Source organism: Malaclemys terrapin, chromosome 16 (genome assembly GCF_027887155.1).
Source record: "Malaclemys terrapin pileata isolate rMalTer1 chromosome 16, rMalTer1.hap1, whole genome shotgun sequence".
Classification (NCBI taxonomy): domain Eukaryota; kingdom Metazoa; phylum Chordata; order Testudines; family Emydidae; genus Malaclemys; species Malaclemys terrapin.
This window is the reverse complement of record NC_071520.1, coordinates 6,311,199-6,328,973: the sequence shown is the minus strand read 5'-3', so window position 1 is coordinate 6,328,973 and position 17,775 is coordinate 6,311,199. Positions and strand designations below refer to the sequence as shown.

General features: G+C 47.7%; 1 protein-coding gene across 2 annotated transcripts in view; it reads left to right on the top strand.

Moving 5' to 3' along the window:
- Window positions 1-17,775, top strand: part of AIFM3 (apoptosis inducing factor mitochondria associated 3) — an 85,406-nt gene that overhangs the window by 50,952 nt on the left and 16,679 nt on the right. For both annotated transcript variants that reach the window (XM_054006666.1, XM_054006665.1), the window contains exons 11-16: window positions 5,639-5,769; window positions 8,673-8,788; window positions 9,270-9,341; window positions 10,339-10,402; window positions 12,903-12,979; window positions 15,893-16,010. In XM_054006666.1, coding sequence (XP_053862641.1) covers window positions 5,639-5,769; window positions 8,673-8,788; window positions 9,270-9,341; window positions 10,339-10,402; window positions 12,903-12,979; window positions 15,893-16,010 — 578 coding nt within the window. The remainder of the gene's footprint in view (window positions 1-5,638; window positions 5,770-8,672; window positions 8,789-9,269; window positions 9,342-10,338; window positions 10,403-12,902; window positions 12,980-15,892; window positions 16,011-17,775) is intronic.

Genomic DNA, 17,775 nt, shown 5'->3' with positions numbered 1-17,775 from the left:
GCTCAGATTTTCTTGATAATGCCAATTCGTTCCAGTCTCTCTAACTCATTTTCCCCTTTATGAAGCAACAGGATAGGAATCCTGCAAGGTGTGTGTACACTACATGGTTCAGCATTTTCTCAAGTTTATTTGTGCTGGATCTCATTTCAAAAGTCCAGTATCATGAAATTCTCTGTCAAGTTCTTTTGCCTTTCTTACTAAGGCTGCCACACTGCGGTTGAGAAGGCTTTTGGTCTTTGATCATTTGATCACATGCACTCTGAATGCATAGCTTTTGTCTTTGTAAGCTGTTTCTGTGGTGAGCTGGCCCATGCAGTTCAGAACATCTCTGGGGCTACTCAAGGCCATGTCAGGTGACTTCAGCTCTGTGAAAGGTTGAAAGTGACTGCAGGTCCCTTCTGAGATGACAGTTGTGTCTGCTCCTGAGTCAGTTTTAAAGTAAATAGTCATTGCATGAATATTCAGTTTCACTTTTCAGGCTCTGCCATCACACATGATAGATCCCAGAAACAATGGCTCATGATTGTCTGTAATATGAATCAACTCCCTGACTGCTTTGGTACAGCAAACAGCTGCAAAATGTTCATATTTTTTGCATTTATTCTCTATTGCATCTTTAGCTGGCTACACATATTGAGCTGGGAAATTTTCCACATCTTGTGCATTAAGTCTGAAATGCCTTGTAGTTAATCTAGTACTCCCCTTATAGCTTCAAGGCTTTTATGGTAATGACTTTTAGCATTCATGTTGTCCATGTTTACAGCCTCCAAGTTTCAGGTTTTTCAGGTTGCTCCTGTCTTTTGTTCTGCTGTTTGACTAGTTCAGAGTGCTTTACTATCTACATAGCTATGGGTAGTTTTAAGTCTGTCTTTTATTGTGGTTGCTGAGAGGTTCTTGTCAGTTAACCCAATAACCAGCCTGTCTCTGATACTTGTATGGTTTGTGTTCCCAGAATCACCTATCAGCCAGTGCATTGGGGACTTTTATAAAAGATTCAAATTTTCTCTGTTCCTGAATTCTCTTGTGAAAACATGCTCTTTCATAAACCATATTTCTCTGAGGTATAAAGTATGCATCAAACATGGCCCAAACTCTTTTTCATAGTCATCTTTGTGACTCTTCAGTAAAGTCAAAGGATTTAAAGATATGCTCTAATGGTTTCCCCGAAGCATAAATTAAAGACGATACCTGGATATCTCCAGGGTCCTGGTGGAATTTTGTAGCAAGGTGAAATCTTGCAAAATGTTGCTTCCAGTCTGTCCATGATGCAGCTCCATCAAAGCTAACGTTCTCTGGAGCACTGAAGAGTGGTATGAGATCTGACAACCTTTATTTGTGCCCTCTGTTTCCGCTCTCCTCTGGCACTTGCTTACTTCCGACGCTATGTCATGTACATCTTGTACTCAGTACAAGCCTGACTGCTACTAGCAAGTCAGGCTTCTGTCCCAGATATGGACTGTCTACAAACCTTCCTTCCCAGAGAGAGACACACAAGATGTGTTCACTATAAAATCCTTTAATGCGCTGCCAGGAAGGAATGGCTGTTGTGAGCTTAAGGTATGTAACACAGGGAGCCACCTGTATAATACAGTTTAGCATTCCATTTCACAGTTTCAGTCTTAACTATTGTGTTGCTTTCATGAGTAAAAGATTGCTCCTATCATAGGCACCAACTTCTCTTGGCGCCGGTGGGGGCTCAACCCCCCCCAACCCCCGCCCCACCCCGTCTCTAAATAGCGTCCGGGAGGAATTGGTAACAAGGTTAAAATGTCCGGGATTTTTTCTCCCTCGCCTCCCTTCCATGCAGAGTGCGGCTGCTGATTGGGCGGCTGGGCCGATTGACCCGCTCCCATTGGCCTCCAGCAGCCAGAGCCCTCCCTTGCTCCCCCTCCCTCTGTCTGCAGCCCTGTGTAACACACAAACCGACCCACCTGGCAGCGTGTTTTGCAAACACGTGGAGCCAGAATGGTAAGGGGAGTCGGGGGGGGGCAATCAAGGAGCGGGGGAGTGTTGGCTGGGTCCCCGGCCTCCACCTGCCCCCCCCCCGCGACCCCCCGCTGTGCCTCCCCTTCCCTGCCTCTCCCTTGCCTGCTTCTACTGCCAGAGCCAGCAGCAACTGCTGTCTGCTGCCCCCGGGTCCTAGCATCCCCCATCCACTAATGGGAAGACAGGCTGCCCTTCCACCCTAGCCCTGAGCCTCTCCAATGCCCCAAACCCCTCAGCCCCAGCCCTCATCCCCCCGCACCCTAATCCTCTGCCCCAGCCTTGAGCCCCCTCCTGCATCATGAACCCCCATCCTCAGACCCACAGCCCTCACCCCTGCATCCCCTCCTATCCCCAAACTCCCTCTCAAACCCCCTCCCCTTCCCACACACACCCTCCTGCCCTAAAACTCCCTCCCAAAGCCTGCACCCCCTCCCTTTGAACCGCCTCCCACCCCCAAACTCCATCCCAGAGCCTGTACCCCTCACCCCCTCCTGCACACCCACCCCCTGCCTCAGCCCGGAGCCTGCACCCAGCACCCAAACTCTATCCCAGAACCTGCACCCTGCACCCCTCCTGCACCCTAATCCCCAGCCCAGGACCTGCACCCCAGACCTCCTCCCCTCACCCAACCCCCCTCCTAGAGCCTTAGGCGGGGCGGGGGTTCTGGGCACCAAAATTTCTACAACCCTGCCACCCATGCGAGTGGAAAAGGGTCGGGGCAGTCAGGAGACAGGTAGGGTCCTGGGGGGGCAGTTAGGGTGGGGGGTTCTCAGCAGGGGGCAGTCAGGGGACAAGAAGCAGGGGGGGTTGGGGTTTTGAGGGGGGCAGTCAGGGGGTGGGAAGTGGGAGGGAGTGGGTGGAGGCTGGGCGGGGGCAGGGCTAGGGCAGGGCTTCCCCTCCCCCCCAGTGTCCTCTTTTTTGATTGTGGAAATATGGTAACCCTACGCTCCACCCCCCTTCCTCCCAGAGCTTGTGCTGGGAGGAGAAGCAGGGACACCGTGTGCTCAGGGGAGGAGGTGGAGGTGAGCTGGGGGGGGGGCAGGGAGGGGAGCTTGGCTGCCGGTGGGTGCAGAGCACCCACCAATTTTTCTCAATGGGTGCTCCAGCCCCGGAGCACCCACAGAGACAGCACCTATGGCTCCTATGAGTGTGTTTTGCAGAATTAGACCCTAATTCTGACCTGGAAATAGGAGGACCCTGTTTCAGGATGAAATACCAGAATTTCTCTGGGACAGAAATACCATTTTCTGAACAGCTCTAGATCTGAATGTGCATCGAGAGCAGGAATATATACGGGAAGTGACTAAGATATGGAGGCTTGCCAATAGATGTTATGGGCCTGAAGGTCATGATACAGAACCCTGAGCCCTGTACTGTAAGCCATACTAGTAGATTTACCTTTCGCATGTATGCCCTTAACATTCACATTTCCTGGTTTGTGAGTGTTTAAATGTACAACATTAACCCTGCATTAATGTAGCTTCCTGCCTATGATAGCATTAGGTATGTATAGTAGCACAGTGGGACAATCCACACCAAGATATGTGGTCAAGATTGTACCCCTGAAACTCACAGACATGCGCAGATTTTCCTTTCCCCACCTCTGTGACACCATCCCCCCAGCTCACTGGGCCCCACATAACTCTTAAAATCTTTTCCATACATACATCCTGCAATAACCATGACCATCAGAAAGTTCTTAGCATTCGGCAGAGACCCCAGATGCCCTGCCTTTGGTGAAACTTCATGAAGATGGTGACGGTAGGGGAAGCATGCCCATCTGGGCATGTCTTGGCATACAGACTAGGAACTATGTACCCCTAGTCTGTTGCCAAACTGGGGCAGTTGGGTCATAACACCTAACCCAGGCTTTGTGACTCCCAGTGATTTTTTTCCAGGCATCTAAAAATTAGGCGGGTGATACTCAGCATTGTCATGCCCAAGTTTCTTTGGGAATCTAGTCCTAAATGTTCATCTGTTACTATATTCTTTGAAAATACTTTTAAAACCCTTATACGTAAGTGCCTGGATAAAATTTTCAAAAGCACCAAAGTTACTTAAGAGCCTGAATCCCATTTTCAGATGTAATCGAAGCCCATATCTGCTTAAGATCCCCTAGGGCTAGATCCACATAGAGACTTGAGCGTCGCAAAGCTGAGCACTGCAATGCCTAATTTTTAGTTGCCTGCCACCCAGTGGACTCCTCAGCTCTGAGTTAGGTGCTGTGGCAAATGGCCAATGCTACTGTGGCTCCAGGTGCTCTGATTAACCTGTAGTGACCTCTCCTTAGTCCACAGGGAATAAGGCTCTGCTCATCCTGGGGCTTACATACCTCCCCTCTATCACACCTCTGCTGCCCTCTGGCCCTGCTGTAGCACGGTGCCCACACTCCCTAATGCAATGCAGGGGGAGAGTTAGGGGCCTAAGAATGGGATTGGCAGACCCCAGCAAGCGGAATGGGGAGCCTCCTGAGCTAGCCAATTAGAAATGCAGAGGAAGGGGGTGGGGCTTAACACATGCCTTCACCTAACTTTGGGCTGGAGGAAAGTGTTTGTCTCCTGTGGGGACTCGCAGCTGTGACCCTTTTCCTGGTGCTAAGTGCCTGAGTAAGAACAGACTTTCTCATGGAAAAACCAGAGATAGAGCCCATAGCCCAGTGATTAGAGCACTCACATGAGCATACGGCGGGAGATCTGTTCTCAAACACTTAATGTGGAACAGGGACTTGAACGAAGGCATCCTACTTCCCAGGGCAATGCCCAAGTCACCAGTCTGGGGGCTGTTTTGGGATGTCTCTTTCTCAATTTCTGTTCTGTTGTGTATAAGTAATGACACAGGCATTGCTGCAGCATTGGGTCCCAGAACCTCACGTTTCTCTAGTTGGTCATTGTGATTCCAGCTCTTTTGGTACGGGAGATAATTCTGAAAACTGGACCAGCTGTCACTGAGGCAGGATCCCGTGCCTGAGTCTGCAGAAAGCCTGAAACAATAGTTCTAAAAGATGTGAACTGTTTCATTCATTTCAGTCAGGGTCCCTGGGGCAGCTGCAGTAGTTGACATTTTTTTCAAGATGCCACCAGATTCAGCATTTCTGCTGTACAATTTGTTGTTTTGCTGCAGTGTGGCTACAATCTCTGCACCCCAGCACCATGCCCCTTGTCACTGGCACAGATGGAGGGAACTGGTTTGGGCCTGAGTTACTGAGCCCCAGGCAGTCTGGAGAGCATAATGAAAACACCCATCTTCAGAAGTAACCTGCTGCCATCTCGCTCTGATAGCAAGGGCAGGTCAAGCTTAATCATGAATACAAATGAATATGTTACATTAAATGGGACAAACATTTATGAGAGAGAGAACCCCTCCTGCTTGACATCACCAGCCAATCAGTAACTGCTGGGGATCAGAAAACTTTCTCTGTGACCACCTCTATTACGGAGATTTTACATTTTATTTTGGAGATTGCAAGAGCTGGTAGTGGCCGGTGTCAGAGAGCAGGCTGGAAGATCACTTGCAGTTCTATTAGACAGTGTGTTGGCTCCTTGAGTCGCTCTGTGCTGCGCTTGCAGAGACATGTTTAGTAACAGAAAGGATGCAGATAAGAAAACCACAATTGAAACCTGACAAAACCTTTTCCTGAATGTGTGTTTTTCAGGCCCAAAGCCCTTAGCTGTAAAGGCAAAGAAGTCGAGAATGTTTTCAACATCCGAACCCCTGAAGATGCCAACCGGGTAGTGAAACTGGCCAGCAGCAAGAATGCAGTTATAGTGGGAGCCTCTTTCCTTGGTGAGATCTGGTCTTGGGCAGAACATCTCAAGAATCCCATTCAGGGGCCTTTGGGCAGAATTTCCCCTTTGAGATGTTATATTATAGTTTTCTTTATAATTCCTCATTTTCCACATGGGTAGTTAACCATTGGAACAGTTTACCTAGGGAAATAGTGGAGTCTCCGTCCCTTGAAATCTTTAAATCAAGATGTCTCTCTAAAAGATCTGCTCTAGCTCAGATCTTAGACTGGATGCAGGAATCACTGGATGAAATTTGATGTCCTGTTTCATTCATGAGGTCAGACCTTAACATCATATTTTTGACCTGTGCCTCCCCCTTACATTTTCTTGTGATCTTTTTGGCCAGAATAATCTATTGTAGATCCTTAAAAGATGTAGCTGGTTCATGGAGCTAGTGAATTTTATGGGATGTTTTATTTTTGTATGCAGCCACATGATGTCCTTTAAATGAAAAATTCCCTTCGTACGACTCGCTTGTGGCTATTGCCACAATTGTCTACTTGTATTGGTAACATTCCATTCTCTTCAGGTTCTTATAATACTTCTTGAATACTCACAGACAGAGGGGTTACTCATTACGAATTAAGATGGATTTCATAAATAACAAAAAGACCAGGAGCACTTGTGGCACCTTAGAGACTAACACATTTATTTGAGCATAAGCTTTTGTGGGCTACAGCCCACTTCTTCGGATGCTGTAGCCCATGAAAGCTTATGCTCAAATAAATGTGTTAGTCTCTAAGGTGCCACAAGGACTCCTGTTCTTTTTGCAGATACAGACTAACACGGCTGCTACTCTGAAATAAATAACAAAGCTTGTCGTCATGACTTCAGACATAATGGTCTTATAAGCAGGGGACTATCGAGTTGGAGTAGGGGATGTGATATTGCCTCTGCATAAAGGGCCAGTGAGACCAGCCCTGAAATACCATGTCCATTTAAAAGGAATGTTAATAACTGGGAAGAGTTCAGAGAAGTGCTATGAGAGAGATTAACTGGCTGGAAAATGTGCCTTACTGCAAGAGACGAAAGGAGCTCAGGCTGAGATTTGCAGTGACTTGTGCTCCTAACTAATGGTGGCATTGCTGAAAATCCCATCCCCTCCTTGTCCAAGAGCAGGTTAAGAGGTGAGTTCATCGCAGTCTAGAAGTACTTACATGGAGAGAAGAATTTTGTAATCTAGCAGATAAAGGCATACCAAGATCCAAGGCTGGAATAGGAAGGTAGACAAATTCAAATGGGAAATAAACTAAGCTGCAAATTTTTAACATCTTCTTTGATATCTATATCTGTAACCTATAAGGCAGGTTTTCCAAATCCCTGATGGTTCTTGTAGCTCTTTTCTGACCCCTTCCAATTTTTCAACATCCTTTTTGAAGTGGATATCAGAACTGGACACAGTATCCAGCAATGGTCTTGCTAATGCTGCAGATAGAGGCAATAACACCTCCCTACTCAATATTCCTCTCTTTGTACATTCAAAGATTGTGTTAGCCCTTTTATAGCCACTGAAGTGCACTGGGAGTTCATATTCAGCTGGTCTCCACCATGACCTCTGAGTCACTGCTGTCCAGGACACAGCCCTCCCGACCCCAACTGGTAAATTAATTTAATTAATCGTCGAGAAGACTGAACAATTAGGCTGACCAGTCTATGAACTGCACGCACATATTGGATACTTATTGTTTGGGTCAGTTTCCTGGTTTCAAGATGTAATCTATCCAGTCAGGAAGCAGAAACTATAACACGCAACCATGGCGACCAGTCACAAACTGCAAATAGTCAAAGTGAACAATTCACAGACAGCCGATAGGTTGAAAATCTCTTGGCCAGGCTATTTGAACAATGCTTCCAAATAACAAACACATTCCCAGACATCGGGATTGGTTCATGATTAGAAAAAAAAAAAAGCTAAATTCACAATGAATCATACTTGCAATGTATAATTCAGTAAGCTTGACTATGATCCCAGCCACAGAATGTATGTTCCTCCTAGTTCTTCTATTCATAAAGTTATGGTTTTAAATGAGAGAGACTAGATGGGTGTGGTAATATTTTTATTGGACCAACTTCTGTAGGTGAGAGGGACGAGCTTTCGAGCTCCACAGAGCTCTTCTTCAGGCTTGTGGAGTTCGAAAGCTTATCTGTTTCAGCCACAGAAGTTGATCCAATAAAAGATGTTACCTCACCCACCTTGTGTCTCTCATATCCTGGGACCAACATGGCTACAACACCGCTGCAAACCGCGATGCTTTTCAATGACCATTTACTAAGTATATTACAGTGCATCACTTACTTCAGTCTTCAAAGCCTTTTTGTGGCTTCCTCCTCGTAAGCATTTCACAAATAAATAATTGGTCTTGTGGTTAAACACAGAAACGATCACTGTGAAGCCCTTTGGAGAGCAGAAGGTTTCTGCCCACCCTATGAATACTCTTAATATCCCAGAATAGCAATTCCAGTTCCCATCGCGGGGAATCAGGCTGTTTGAGGCAACCCAGGTCATGCTGAGCCACAATTATCGTTATGCATACCAGCGGTAGTCCTCAAATTGCAGTCATACCAGAGACCCCAGTATGGATCAGACCCTGACAGTGCTAGGAGGGAAGGGGTGACGTTACACACGTATAACAAAAAGGTGGTCGCTGCCCCCTAGCACTTACAATAGACTGAGAGAGCGGCTTGCTAGGAAAACATTCTTCATACCATCTGCAGTGCATCCTTGTGCTGAGCCCAAAGACAGCCGCTCATGCCATGGCAGCTGTTCCCAGCCCTGAAAGGGCGAATTGAAAGTTCTCACATCTCTAGCCACCACCTGACAGCTCTTGAATTCAGCTCCAGAGACCTCACTGAAGTGCAGGGAGTGGCGTGCGCTGTCTCTGACCTGCTTCTGTTCCCCAGGGATGGAGGTGGCAGCCTACCTGACAGAGAAGGCCCATTCTGTGTCTGTGGTTGAGCTGGAAGAAGTGCCTTTCAAGAAGTTCTTTGGGGAGAAGGTTGGCCAAGCTCTCATGAAGGTGATTATGACTTACCAGTCTCTTAGAGGATTATTTTGGATCAAGCAAGGGGGTCAGTGACCCTGATTCCTGCTGTGCGGAGGACAGCTGTGCACGTCTTACCTCCCTGCTGGCACTATCAGTTAATGGTATCATTGTGTTCGGTTTATTTGATGTATTAAATGTGCATGCAGTGTTCTGAAGCTATAAAGTGCTGCACGGTGGTTGACACCTAAAAGAAAACATTGGCCATATCCTCCCCATTGGCCTAATTGCAATATGCTCAAGTATTTTGTGTTCCTACACTGCAAAATTATGACACCCCACGGAGCAGGCGAGACGCAGAGCTGCTCAGAGAGCCCGTTTCCAGTGCGCCCTCAAGCCGAGTTGAGAGCTGTAGCTCAAGAAGGAGGGAATGGGATTGTGGAGGAAGAGTCAGAGAAGCCAGAAGCTAGTGGCAGCTCCAGAGCGTAAGGACTCGTGTCTCTCTCTCGTTGCACAGATGTTTGAAAACAACAGGGTGAAGTTCTACATGCAGACTGAAGTGTCTGAGCTGCGGGAGCAGGAGGGCAAGGTACAGCGGCTGGTGCTCCAGGAGCGGAGCGTTGCGGGGCTGAGGGAAGGGGACTGTGGGCCAGACTGTGCCTGACCTGTGCATGAGTGTGTGGAAGGAGCTCAAAGGAGTGCAGGAACCGTTCCCAACCTGCAGCCCTAGGGGCACCTATCTCTCCAAAGTGGGTAGAGAGAGCAGGCCAGGCCCCCCATCCCCACCTCCTCCCAGCACAGTCTGCGGAATGAACTGGGTTCAAATTAAATATAGGGGTCACTACCAGCCTCTAGTAATTATGGGCTGAGGGATTCTCCTGTTTTTGGTGATTCCACGCTGTACACTGCTGGGACAAGGCTTATCCTGCGACATCATTCAAGGGCCCACATGCCCGTTGTGCAGTCAGGGTGCCTTGCCCATCCATTAATGAAATACGGCATGAGAAAAGTCAAGCACAGAGAAATTAGCAATGCCAGAATTCAAGTCACCCGGGCAGTCCTAATTTGGCCCCCTTTGTGTGCATGTCTGGAGGAGTCCGGAGGTCTGTCTGTCAGAGGTGGGTTCGTTTCATTGCTGGTTCATTGCTTCTTCTCGTTTCTGTTCTATTAAATTCACATTCTCTCACCATGCCCACCAACACATCTCTGAGGGCAACACACATTTCAGCCCACTGTATTTTTGTGGCTGGATTTTACTGTGGAGAGATTTCCATGATAGGGGTTTGGACAGCAATTAGGATCTAGGATGGTTGGTGAGCACCAGCTAAAGGGGAGATTGGTGCGACATATATCATGCATTACCACTGTCATTAGGGAGCAAGAAACCTGCAGCTACAGGGTTTACATTAGGGAGCCAAGACCCAAGAGTGAGAATCCTGCAGGATAATCTCTTCATTGAAGCAGAATTACAATAGAGTCATTTCCCCTTATCTCATGAACGAGAGCGAGATTCCAACTCAGCTGGGTACTGCTAGGTTCTTTTCTGTCCTTAAAGTAACCATGATTTTCATCTGTGTCCCCTAAAGCTTAAGGAAGTTGTCCTGAAGAGTGGGAAAGTCCTCCGTGCGGATGTCTGTGTCATCGGCATAGGTAAACGAACCCTGACGTGCAAAGCTTCAGTGTTTGGCAACAGTGTGGTTTCTGCTTCCCCAGACAGAGGAGAGAGCTTGTTAGCTTAGACTGGTAGGGACCTCTTCGGTAATTGAGTCCAGCCCTTTGCAACCCATCAAATCCACCATCAACACGCAAACAAGGGGAACCTTTCCAGCTGTTGGTTAATTGATCCTTGCCAAAGAGATGTGAAGATAACAGTGAGATAGAGTAGCTGAGTCAAAGTCCCTTGTCAGAACTGTGGTTAGGTAATAGATGTGGTCATAAAACTTACTGTTTCCCTCAACATTTTTCATTTGATTTTTGTTTTCCAGGAAAAAATTAATTTAATTTCAAATTGATCTTTTTATTTTGATTCTTTTTTTTTTTTTTTACAACCGATGTGGTAGAACGGATGACATGTAGAGTATTTTTTTCCTTTTTTGTCTCTATAACTTTCCAAAACATCTCCAGCATTGGAAGAGTCACCAGGTGACAGAGTTCCATTTTCCTTTTTGCTGCCTGTTGACTTTTCCAAAGTTGGTGAAGTTTTGAAAAGTGAGACTGAAAAAAGGAAAATAGAAAAAAAAAAGGAAGAAAAGAAGGGGGAAAACTGTAATGCAGAGAAACAGAGGAGAGCCCTCTTTGAACATGGTTGTGCTCCTTTTAACGATAGTTTGGTGCTTAGATACCATCACTTTTGAAATATTTGTGATAGATAGAGAAACAGACTAAAACTATTCTCATTGATAAGACTCACCCAATTCAATGCCCATTGATCACACCCTTGTGAATTTTAAACTTGAAGTGCATTAAAACATGGTAATATTCATTGTGTAGTATGTGGAATCCTATACATCTGCCATGTACATTGGCCAAACCGGACAGTCTCTATGTAAAAGAATAAATGGACACAAATCAGACGTCAAGAATTATAACATTCAAAAACCAGTTGGAAAACACTTCAATCTCCCTGGTCACTCGATTGCAGATCTAAAAGTCGCAATATTACAACAAAAAAACTTCAAAAACAGACTCCAATGAGAGACTGCTGAATTGGAATTAATTTGCAAATTGGACACCATTAAATTAGGCTTGAATAAAGACTGGGAGTGGATGGGCCATTACACAAAGTAAAACTATTTCCCCATGCTTATTTCCCCCCACACACATACACACACAGTTCCTCACATCTCCTTGTCAATTGCCAGAAATGGGCCATTTTCATTACCACTACAAACAGTTCTTTTTCTCTCCTGCTGATAAAAGCTCACCTCAACTGATCACTCTCCTTATAGTGTGTATGGTAACACCCATTCATGTTCTCTGTGTATATATATATATATCTTCTTACTGTATTTTCCACTACATGCATCCGATGAAGTGGGCCGTAGCCCACAAAAGCTTATGCTCTAATAAATTTGTTAATCTCTAAGGTGCCACAAGTACTCCTGTTCATTTTGCAGATACAGACTAACGCGGCTGCTAGTCTGAATTCTATACATCTGTGGTTCTCAAACTTTTCCAGAAGAAGATCCCCTGACCACTGTTCAAGGACTCCCACAAAACCCCTCTCTCATTTAACTAGGCAGTAACAATTGACATAATGTACTTGTGCGTCATTTTGTACAAATTAGGCAGTCTACACAGCCTAGCTTTTATTTCCCATCTTTGATTTGCATTTTGTATTGATATTTTAAAAAGCTACAACCAAAAACATTTTCAGATTAAAAATCACGGCCGCCGCTTCAGGCGCTCTATGTATGGCCATGCTTCAGGTTCAGGGCGCTATGCCGTCTCCTTGTGCTCTCCTCCTGGACAAAGTCTCAGTCCTGCAGTGCACTCCATGCAGGTGGAACTCATTGCAGGAGGGGGACTTGAACGTACAAGCCAGGCAAAGGTTAGAGAAGCAGGAATACAGTCTACAAGCACAGTGATCACCACGGATGGGTGGCAATCAGCGTGTTAGCTCCACTTTTCGAAGGAGATGGTTCTGCTATTTTTTAGAGTGGGAGTGGGGTGAATTAATTGGAGCACAGGAGGCTGGAAAGGAAGGGCAGTGCTGTGGAGGACGGCAAACAGGGAGAGAAGGAGCGCTCTCCACGTGCCATCTGATAAGAACAGAGTTACCTGGTTTCCAAATGCAGCTGCACATGTTGTACGTATTCTAAACAGTTTATCCCTAGGTCTGTGCATTTCCACTGTTACTTTAGTTTCTGCCAAATCCTCCCCATCCACTGAACTTGGCCAACAAGGCTCTGATGCCCCCTGTCAATCATTCATTCGCTGCCCACTGCGGCACCCAGCACAGCTGCATTCGTGAGACCCAACAGAAGCTGTTAACTGAGCAGCACCTGGTATCATGGAACTGAACTGACATTGGCAGGAGAGTGATTGCTGGAGGTAGCAGGTCCTTTCTCGCTCTGACATCTGTTTTCATGAGAGAGACAGGGTCTGGGAGTCAGACCCACTCACACAATGTCCTTTGCCTTTCCGGCAGGTGCAAGTCCAGCAACAGGATTTCTGAAGCAAAGCGGCATTAACATTGATTCCAAAGGCTTCATTGTCGTCAACAAGGTAAACACTGTCAAAGCACTGACAGTTGCAAGGCCCTACGCAGGCTGTGATGGTAGGGGTGGAGTCAGCCATATAGCGGAGGAGTGGGAGCAAATCCAGAATTAAGGTTGTAGTGCAGTTGCTGTTTAGAGCCAAATTTTCAAAGTCATCTGCCTACGCGTGTGTATTTTAGAGTATCTTGAAAATTAGTGTGGCTCACTAAGGGCTAAATATGGGGTCATTTAGCCAAGGGATTTTTGAGCTATCGGTAGCCTCAGAGTGAGTAGTTTAAGATTAACAAGTATCAGAGGGGTCGCCATGTTAGTCTGGGTCTGTAAAAAGCAACAGAGAGTCCTGTGGCACCTTGAAGACGAAGTGGGTATTCACCCACGAAAGCTTGTGCTCCAATACATCTGTTAGTCTTTAAGGTGCCACAGGACTCTCTGTTGCTTTTTAAGATTAACAGATTCTTATGAATATTGACTCTCAATAAAATGGCGCAAGAGAATGCGATGTTGGCCCCTGCTGTGGACTGTCCCATGAGGATGTGAAAAGCTTCAGACATCAAATGATTCTGAGGAAGCAAAATGAGAAAAAAAGAGAGAGAGCGCTCCCACCCCTTCCCACAAATTCCTGGAGTGTATCCGCAGTTGCACTAAACTACACACCTGGTAACCAAGAGGTCTACTCACAGAACTTACGCTAAGTGCTATTAATGTTTCTGTGCCGTGCAGAACCTGCACTGTGTTACTGTAGCCTTGGAGGCTGACTCTAATGCACCCATTTCACAGAGCCAGGATAGGACCCAGATCCCCTAAGGTATTTAGACCCCTAACTCCCATCTACTTCAATGGGAAATACCTTTGAGGACCGGGGTCTCTGTCTCTCGTATGACCAAGCCAACTCTCATCCACTTTGCCACACAGTCTTCAAGAAGCGGCTTGCCAAATCAGATGCGTGTGTAACCCACACTGACAGTACGACTCTGCAGCTGTCACTCTCTAGAAGTTATACCATGGATCAAGGTTTATGACTGTACTGCTCATTGTGTGCTACATGATGTGGTTCTTTAACTCAAGTGTCAGGGGATTGTGCTTCTACAACTGGAGGTTCTGGGTTCTGTCATCACAGACAACCCCCCACAGAAGCATGTCTGTCTGAACGATGCTCGCATAAACAGGAAGACACACCTAGAATCTTGATGCCTAGTGTCCTGCTGCTCTCTCAAATACTGTATAACCTAGTAACAATGTGTGATTGTGACTCCCTACATGGTCCACACAGAGAGCAGTAGCATGGTTTATACACTCCCCTTCCCCCCCCCCCACCAAGAACCTCCGCCCATTGTCCTGTAGGTGAGGTGAAAAAGGTCTGTGCTGTGGAGATGAAGGTTGGGGGGGTCACACCTAGTTAATGACACATGTGAGTGTAAAAATACATCTTTATGTATAAAAGTTCACCATCAGCAGGAACAGTGGAACAGGACAGGTTGACTGTCTCTGGGAAGGTACTGATATTAGGACTGTTTCTATGGCATGGTATGGTTTTGCAAGACATCTTGTAGTGCTGACACTAGAGATTGTGGGGGAGGCTGGGTTCCAGATGCCCGGGCCCTGCTATCCTTTCATCCAGTGAGCCCTATGTGGTGTGACAAAGTTCCTCCTCTATCTTGGTGGGTCCTGTGCTTATTGGCGGATTTTCTTGCCTCAGAGGTTCACCATGTGGGTTGGGGAACAGCCCAGAGACCTTCCCCTCTGGGGGAACCCACAGTCCAGGTCAAATGGGAGGTTTGGGGGGAACCTGGGCCCGCCCTCTACTCCGGGTTCCAGCCCAGGGCCCTGTGGACTGCAGCTGTCTATAGTGCCTCCTGTAACAGCTGCATGACAGTTACAACTCCCTGGGCTACTTCCCCACGGCCTCCTCCAAACACCTTCCTTATTCTCACCACAGGACCTTCCTCCTGGTGTCTGATAATGCTTGTGCTCCTCGGTCCTCCAGCAGCACACCCTCTCAGCTCCTTGCACCTCTTGCTCCCAGCTCCTCCCACTCACACCACAAACTGAAGTGAGCTCCTTTTTAAAACCCAGGTGCCCTGATTAGTCTGCCTTAATTGATTCTAGCAGCTTCTTCTTAATTGGCTCCAGGTGTCCAAATAGGCCTGCCTGCCTTAACTGGTTCTAGCAGTTTCCTGATACTCTAGTGCAGCCCCTGCTCTGGTCATTCAGGGAACAGAAAACTACTCATCCAGTGACCAGTATATTTGCACTTTACCAGACTCCTGTACCCCACTAGTCTGGGTCTGTCACAGTGGGTACAGCTGGCAAAGGAGAAGTGGGAGTAATGCATTGGGGTGTAGATGGGGAAGCAACTTCTTTTCTCTCTCTCATCCCTTCCCTTCTCCTCTAGCGCTTGGATTCTTTTTGCCTGATTTGGCTAAGTGTTGTAATCACGGTGAAGCAGTGCTGCTGCTGACCCTGCACTTGTAACACCAATTGCGGCGTAATCACCAGTGGTGCTTGTGGTTAGATGTTCGGCTGCGTGTGTTCCCTCCGTGCGCTGCCCCAGCTCTGCACAGACAGCTGGCACAGCAGACCTCGAGCGAACCGCCCAATGACCATAAAATCCGTTAAGGTGCGAAGGCACCAGGCCAGGTTTATCGTCGACGAAGCATGGTCCTAGCTCTCCAGATCAATGTCTACAATTCTACTAGCACGTGTGTGCCCGTGACAATGGACGCAGCTTAGTGTATGGTGGGACTTTCCATTCCCCGCTAGGCTGGCCTGCCTCTTGCTCACAACTTAACTTTGCTTTATATCAGCAAAGTTTTGACTACTTTAGCCCAGGCCTCAGGCCTCCTACCAGGCCTTGATACATGGGCTTATGTTTCAGGCCCTCTCCCTACTACAGGGCTAACGGCCCCTTGCTTCCTTTCAGATGATGCAGACCAACATCCCAGGAGTTTTTGCGGCTGGTGATGCTGTCACCTTTCCTCTGGCTTTGCGTAACAACAAGAAGGTGAACATCCCTCACTGGCAGATGGCACATATGCATGGTGGGTGTATTTCAGTCCCTTCACATTATGGCTCCTGAACTACTTAGGGACAAGCCTGTCTTGAAGATGCGCAGGAAGTCAGCCAGCCAGACCTGGCTAGATAGAGAGGCAGTTGGGAATAGGTAGCAGGGGAATGGGGATTTATTATTCACCATTCACTTGACTGTTTAATATTATCCCTCATTATTCCGTCATGGGTTGTTTGTCTTAGATTGGCCAGTGGTCCTTACCCAATGGGGGGTTTTCAGATTTAAAGGTATTTAGGCACCTACTGATGCAGATAGGTGCCTAGTGGGACTTAATAAAGCATGTAACCTAGTCGAGTCCCTAACTCCCATTGCCGTGCTTGTAAATCCGATTAGGTGCCCACCTTCCTCTTTAGGCCCCCAAATACAGCCCTAGTCCTTAGCTGTGCAAGCCAGGGATTTTTCCGTGATGCCTTTAGCTTCCTGCCATAGCACAATCCTTCCTGGAGCACCCTCCTGCAGCAAGCTGGGCAGGACAGGCACACCTGCCTCAGTTTCCTTCCTTAAGAGTCTCCAGTAACTTCACACAACCTTTCTTGCCTCAATAATAACCCTCCTTGGGGCCAGTTTCTTAGCCAAACACAGTGCAAATCAGACAGTATCCCTCACTGCCCTGGCCCGCTCACTGTCCCAGTGTCCAACTCTCCAGTGTGGACATGTCGGCAGATTAGCCCCTCCGCTGCCTCCCTTTCTTCAGCCCCCTCCGGCCCTGGCTCAGGGAAGCCAAACTGCAAACCCCTCTTGCTGCTCTCCTGCCTTTGCCCAGGAACCACCTTCTGCTCCTCCAGGTCTCTGGCAGCTCTCAACTATTTTTTTACTGAGTGAGTCTGTCAGCCCTGACTCACCAGGTTCTCTTCCCCCTGATCCTTTTATAACTCCAAGTGCTGTCCCGCCTTCCATTGGCCAAACTAGCAGCACCTGTACAGACACAGGGGAGCTGGGCCTACTTCATTTAAAGGGGCCAGTCAACCTGTGACATATGTTCCTCCTGCTGACATCTCCAGGCTGGACAGCCGGCATGCCTGCCTCAGTTTCCTTCCTTCAGAGTCCCCAGTAACTACATATCCGCTTTCTTGCCTCAATAATACTCCTCTGTGGTGCCAGTTTATTATCAAAACACAGTGCAAATCAGTCCATAATCGAAAGTCCCCAACACAGTCCATCTCACCGCAGTGCATTTAATCCTTAAAACCTCTCTTTCCAGCAGGAACCTCACCCCGCAAGGCTCTCTGCTGGGACTGCATCCTCATACTGCAGTGTCTTCCACTACATCTCAGTTCCTTGTCAGTCCTCTTCAAGCCCTCTGCCAGGATAGCCACCCTAGCCCTTCCAGACGGAGTGTCACCCTGCTCTTCCCAACGGGAACCCCACAGCCCCTTTGCTGGGAGATCGTTCACTCCCCCAGCCCTCTCGCTGTTCCCTGGGTCCAGCTCTCCAGCATGTCAGCTGCAAGCCCTTCTGCTGCTCCCCTGCCTCCAGCCCTCTTCCACCTTCGGCTTTCTGGCTTAGAGCCAGCAGGCACCTCTCTCTGCTGCTGCCGCTCCTCTTCCTGCCTTCCGCCCTCTCCAGCCCTGGCTCAGGGAGATCAGCCAACAAAACCCGCTTGCATCGCTCCTGCCTTTAGCCTTCTCCCAGGAAATACCTTCTGCTTCCTACGAGGACCTCCTGTAGTCTCTTGGTTGCCGGTAGCTCTCACCTGCCTTCTTCCGAATGAAGCTGGTAACCCCAATTCACCAGAT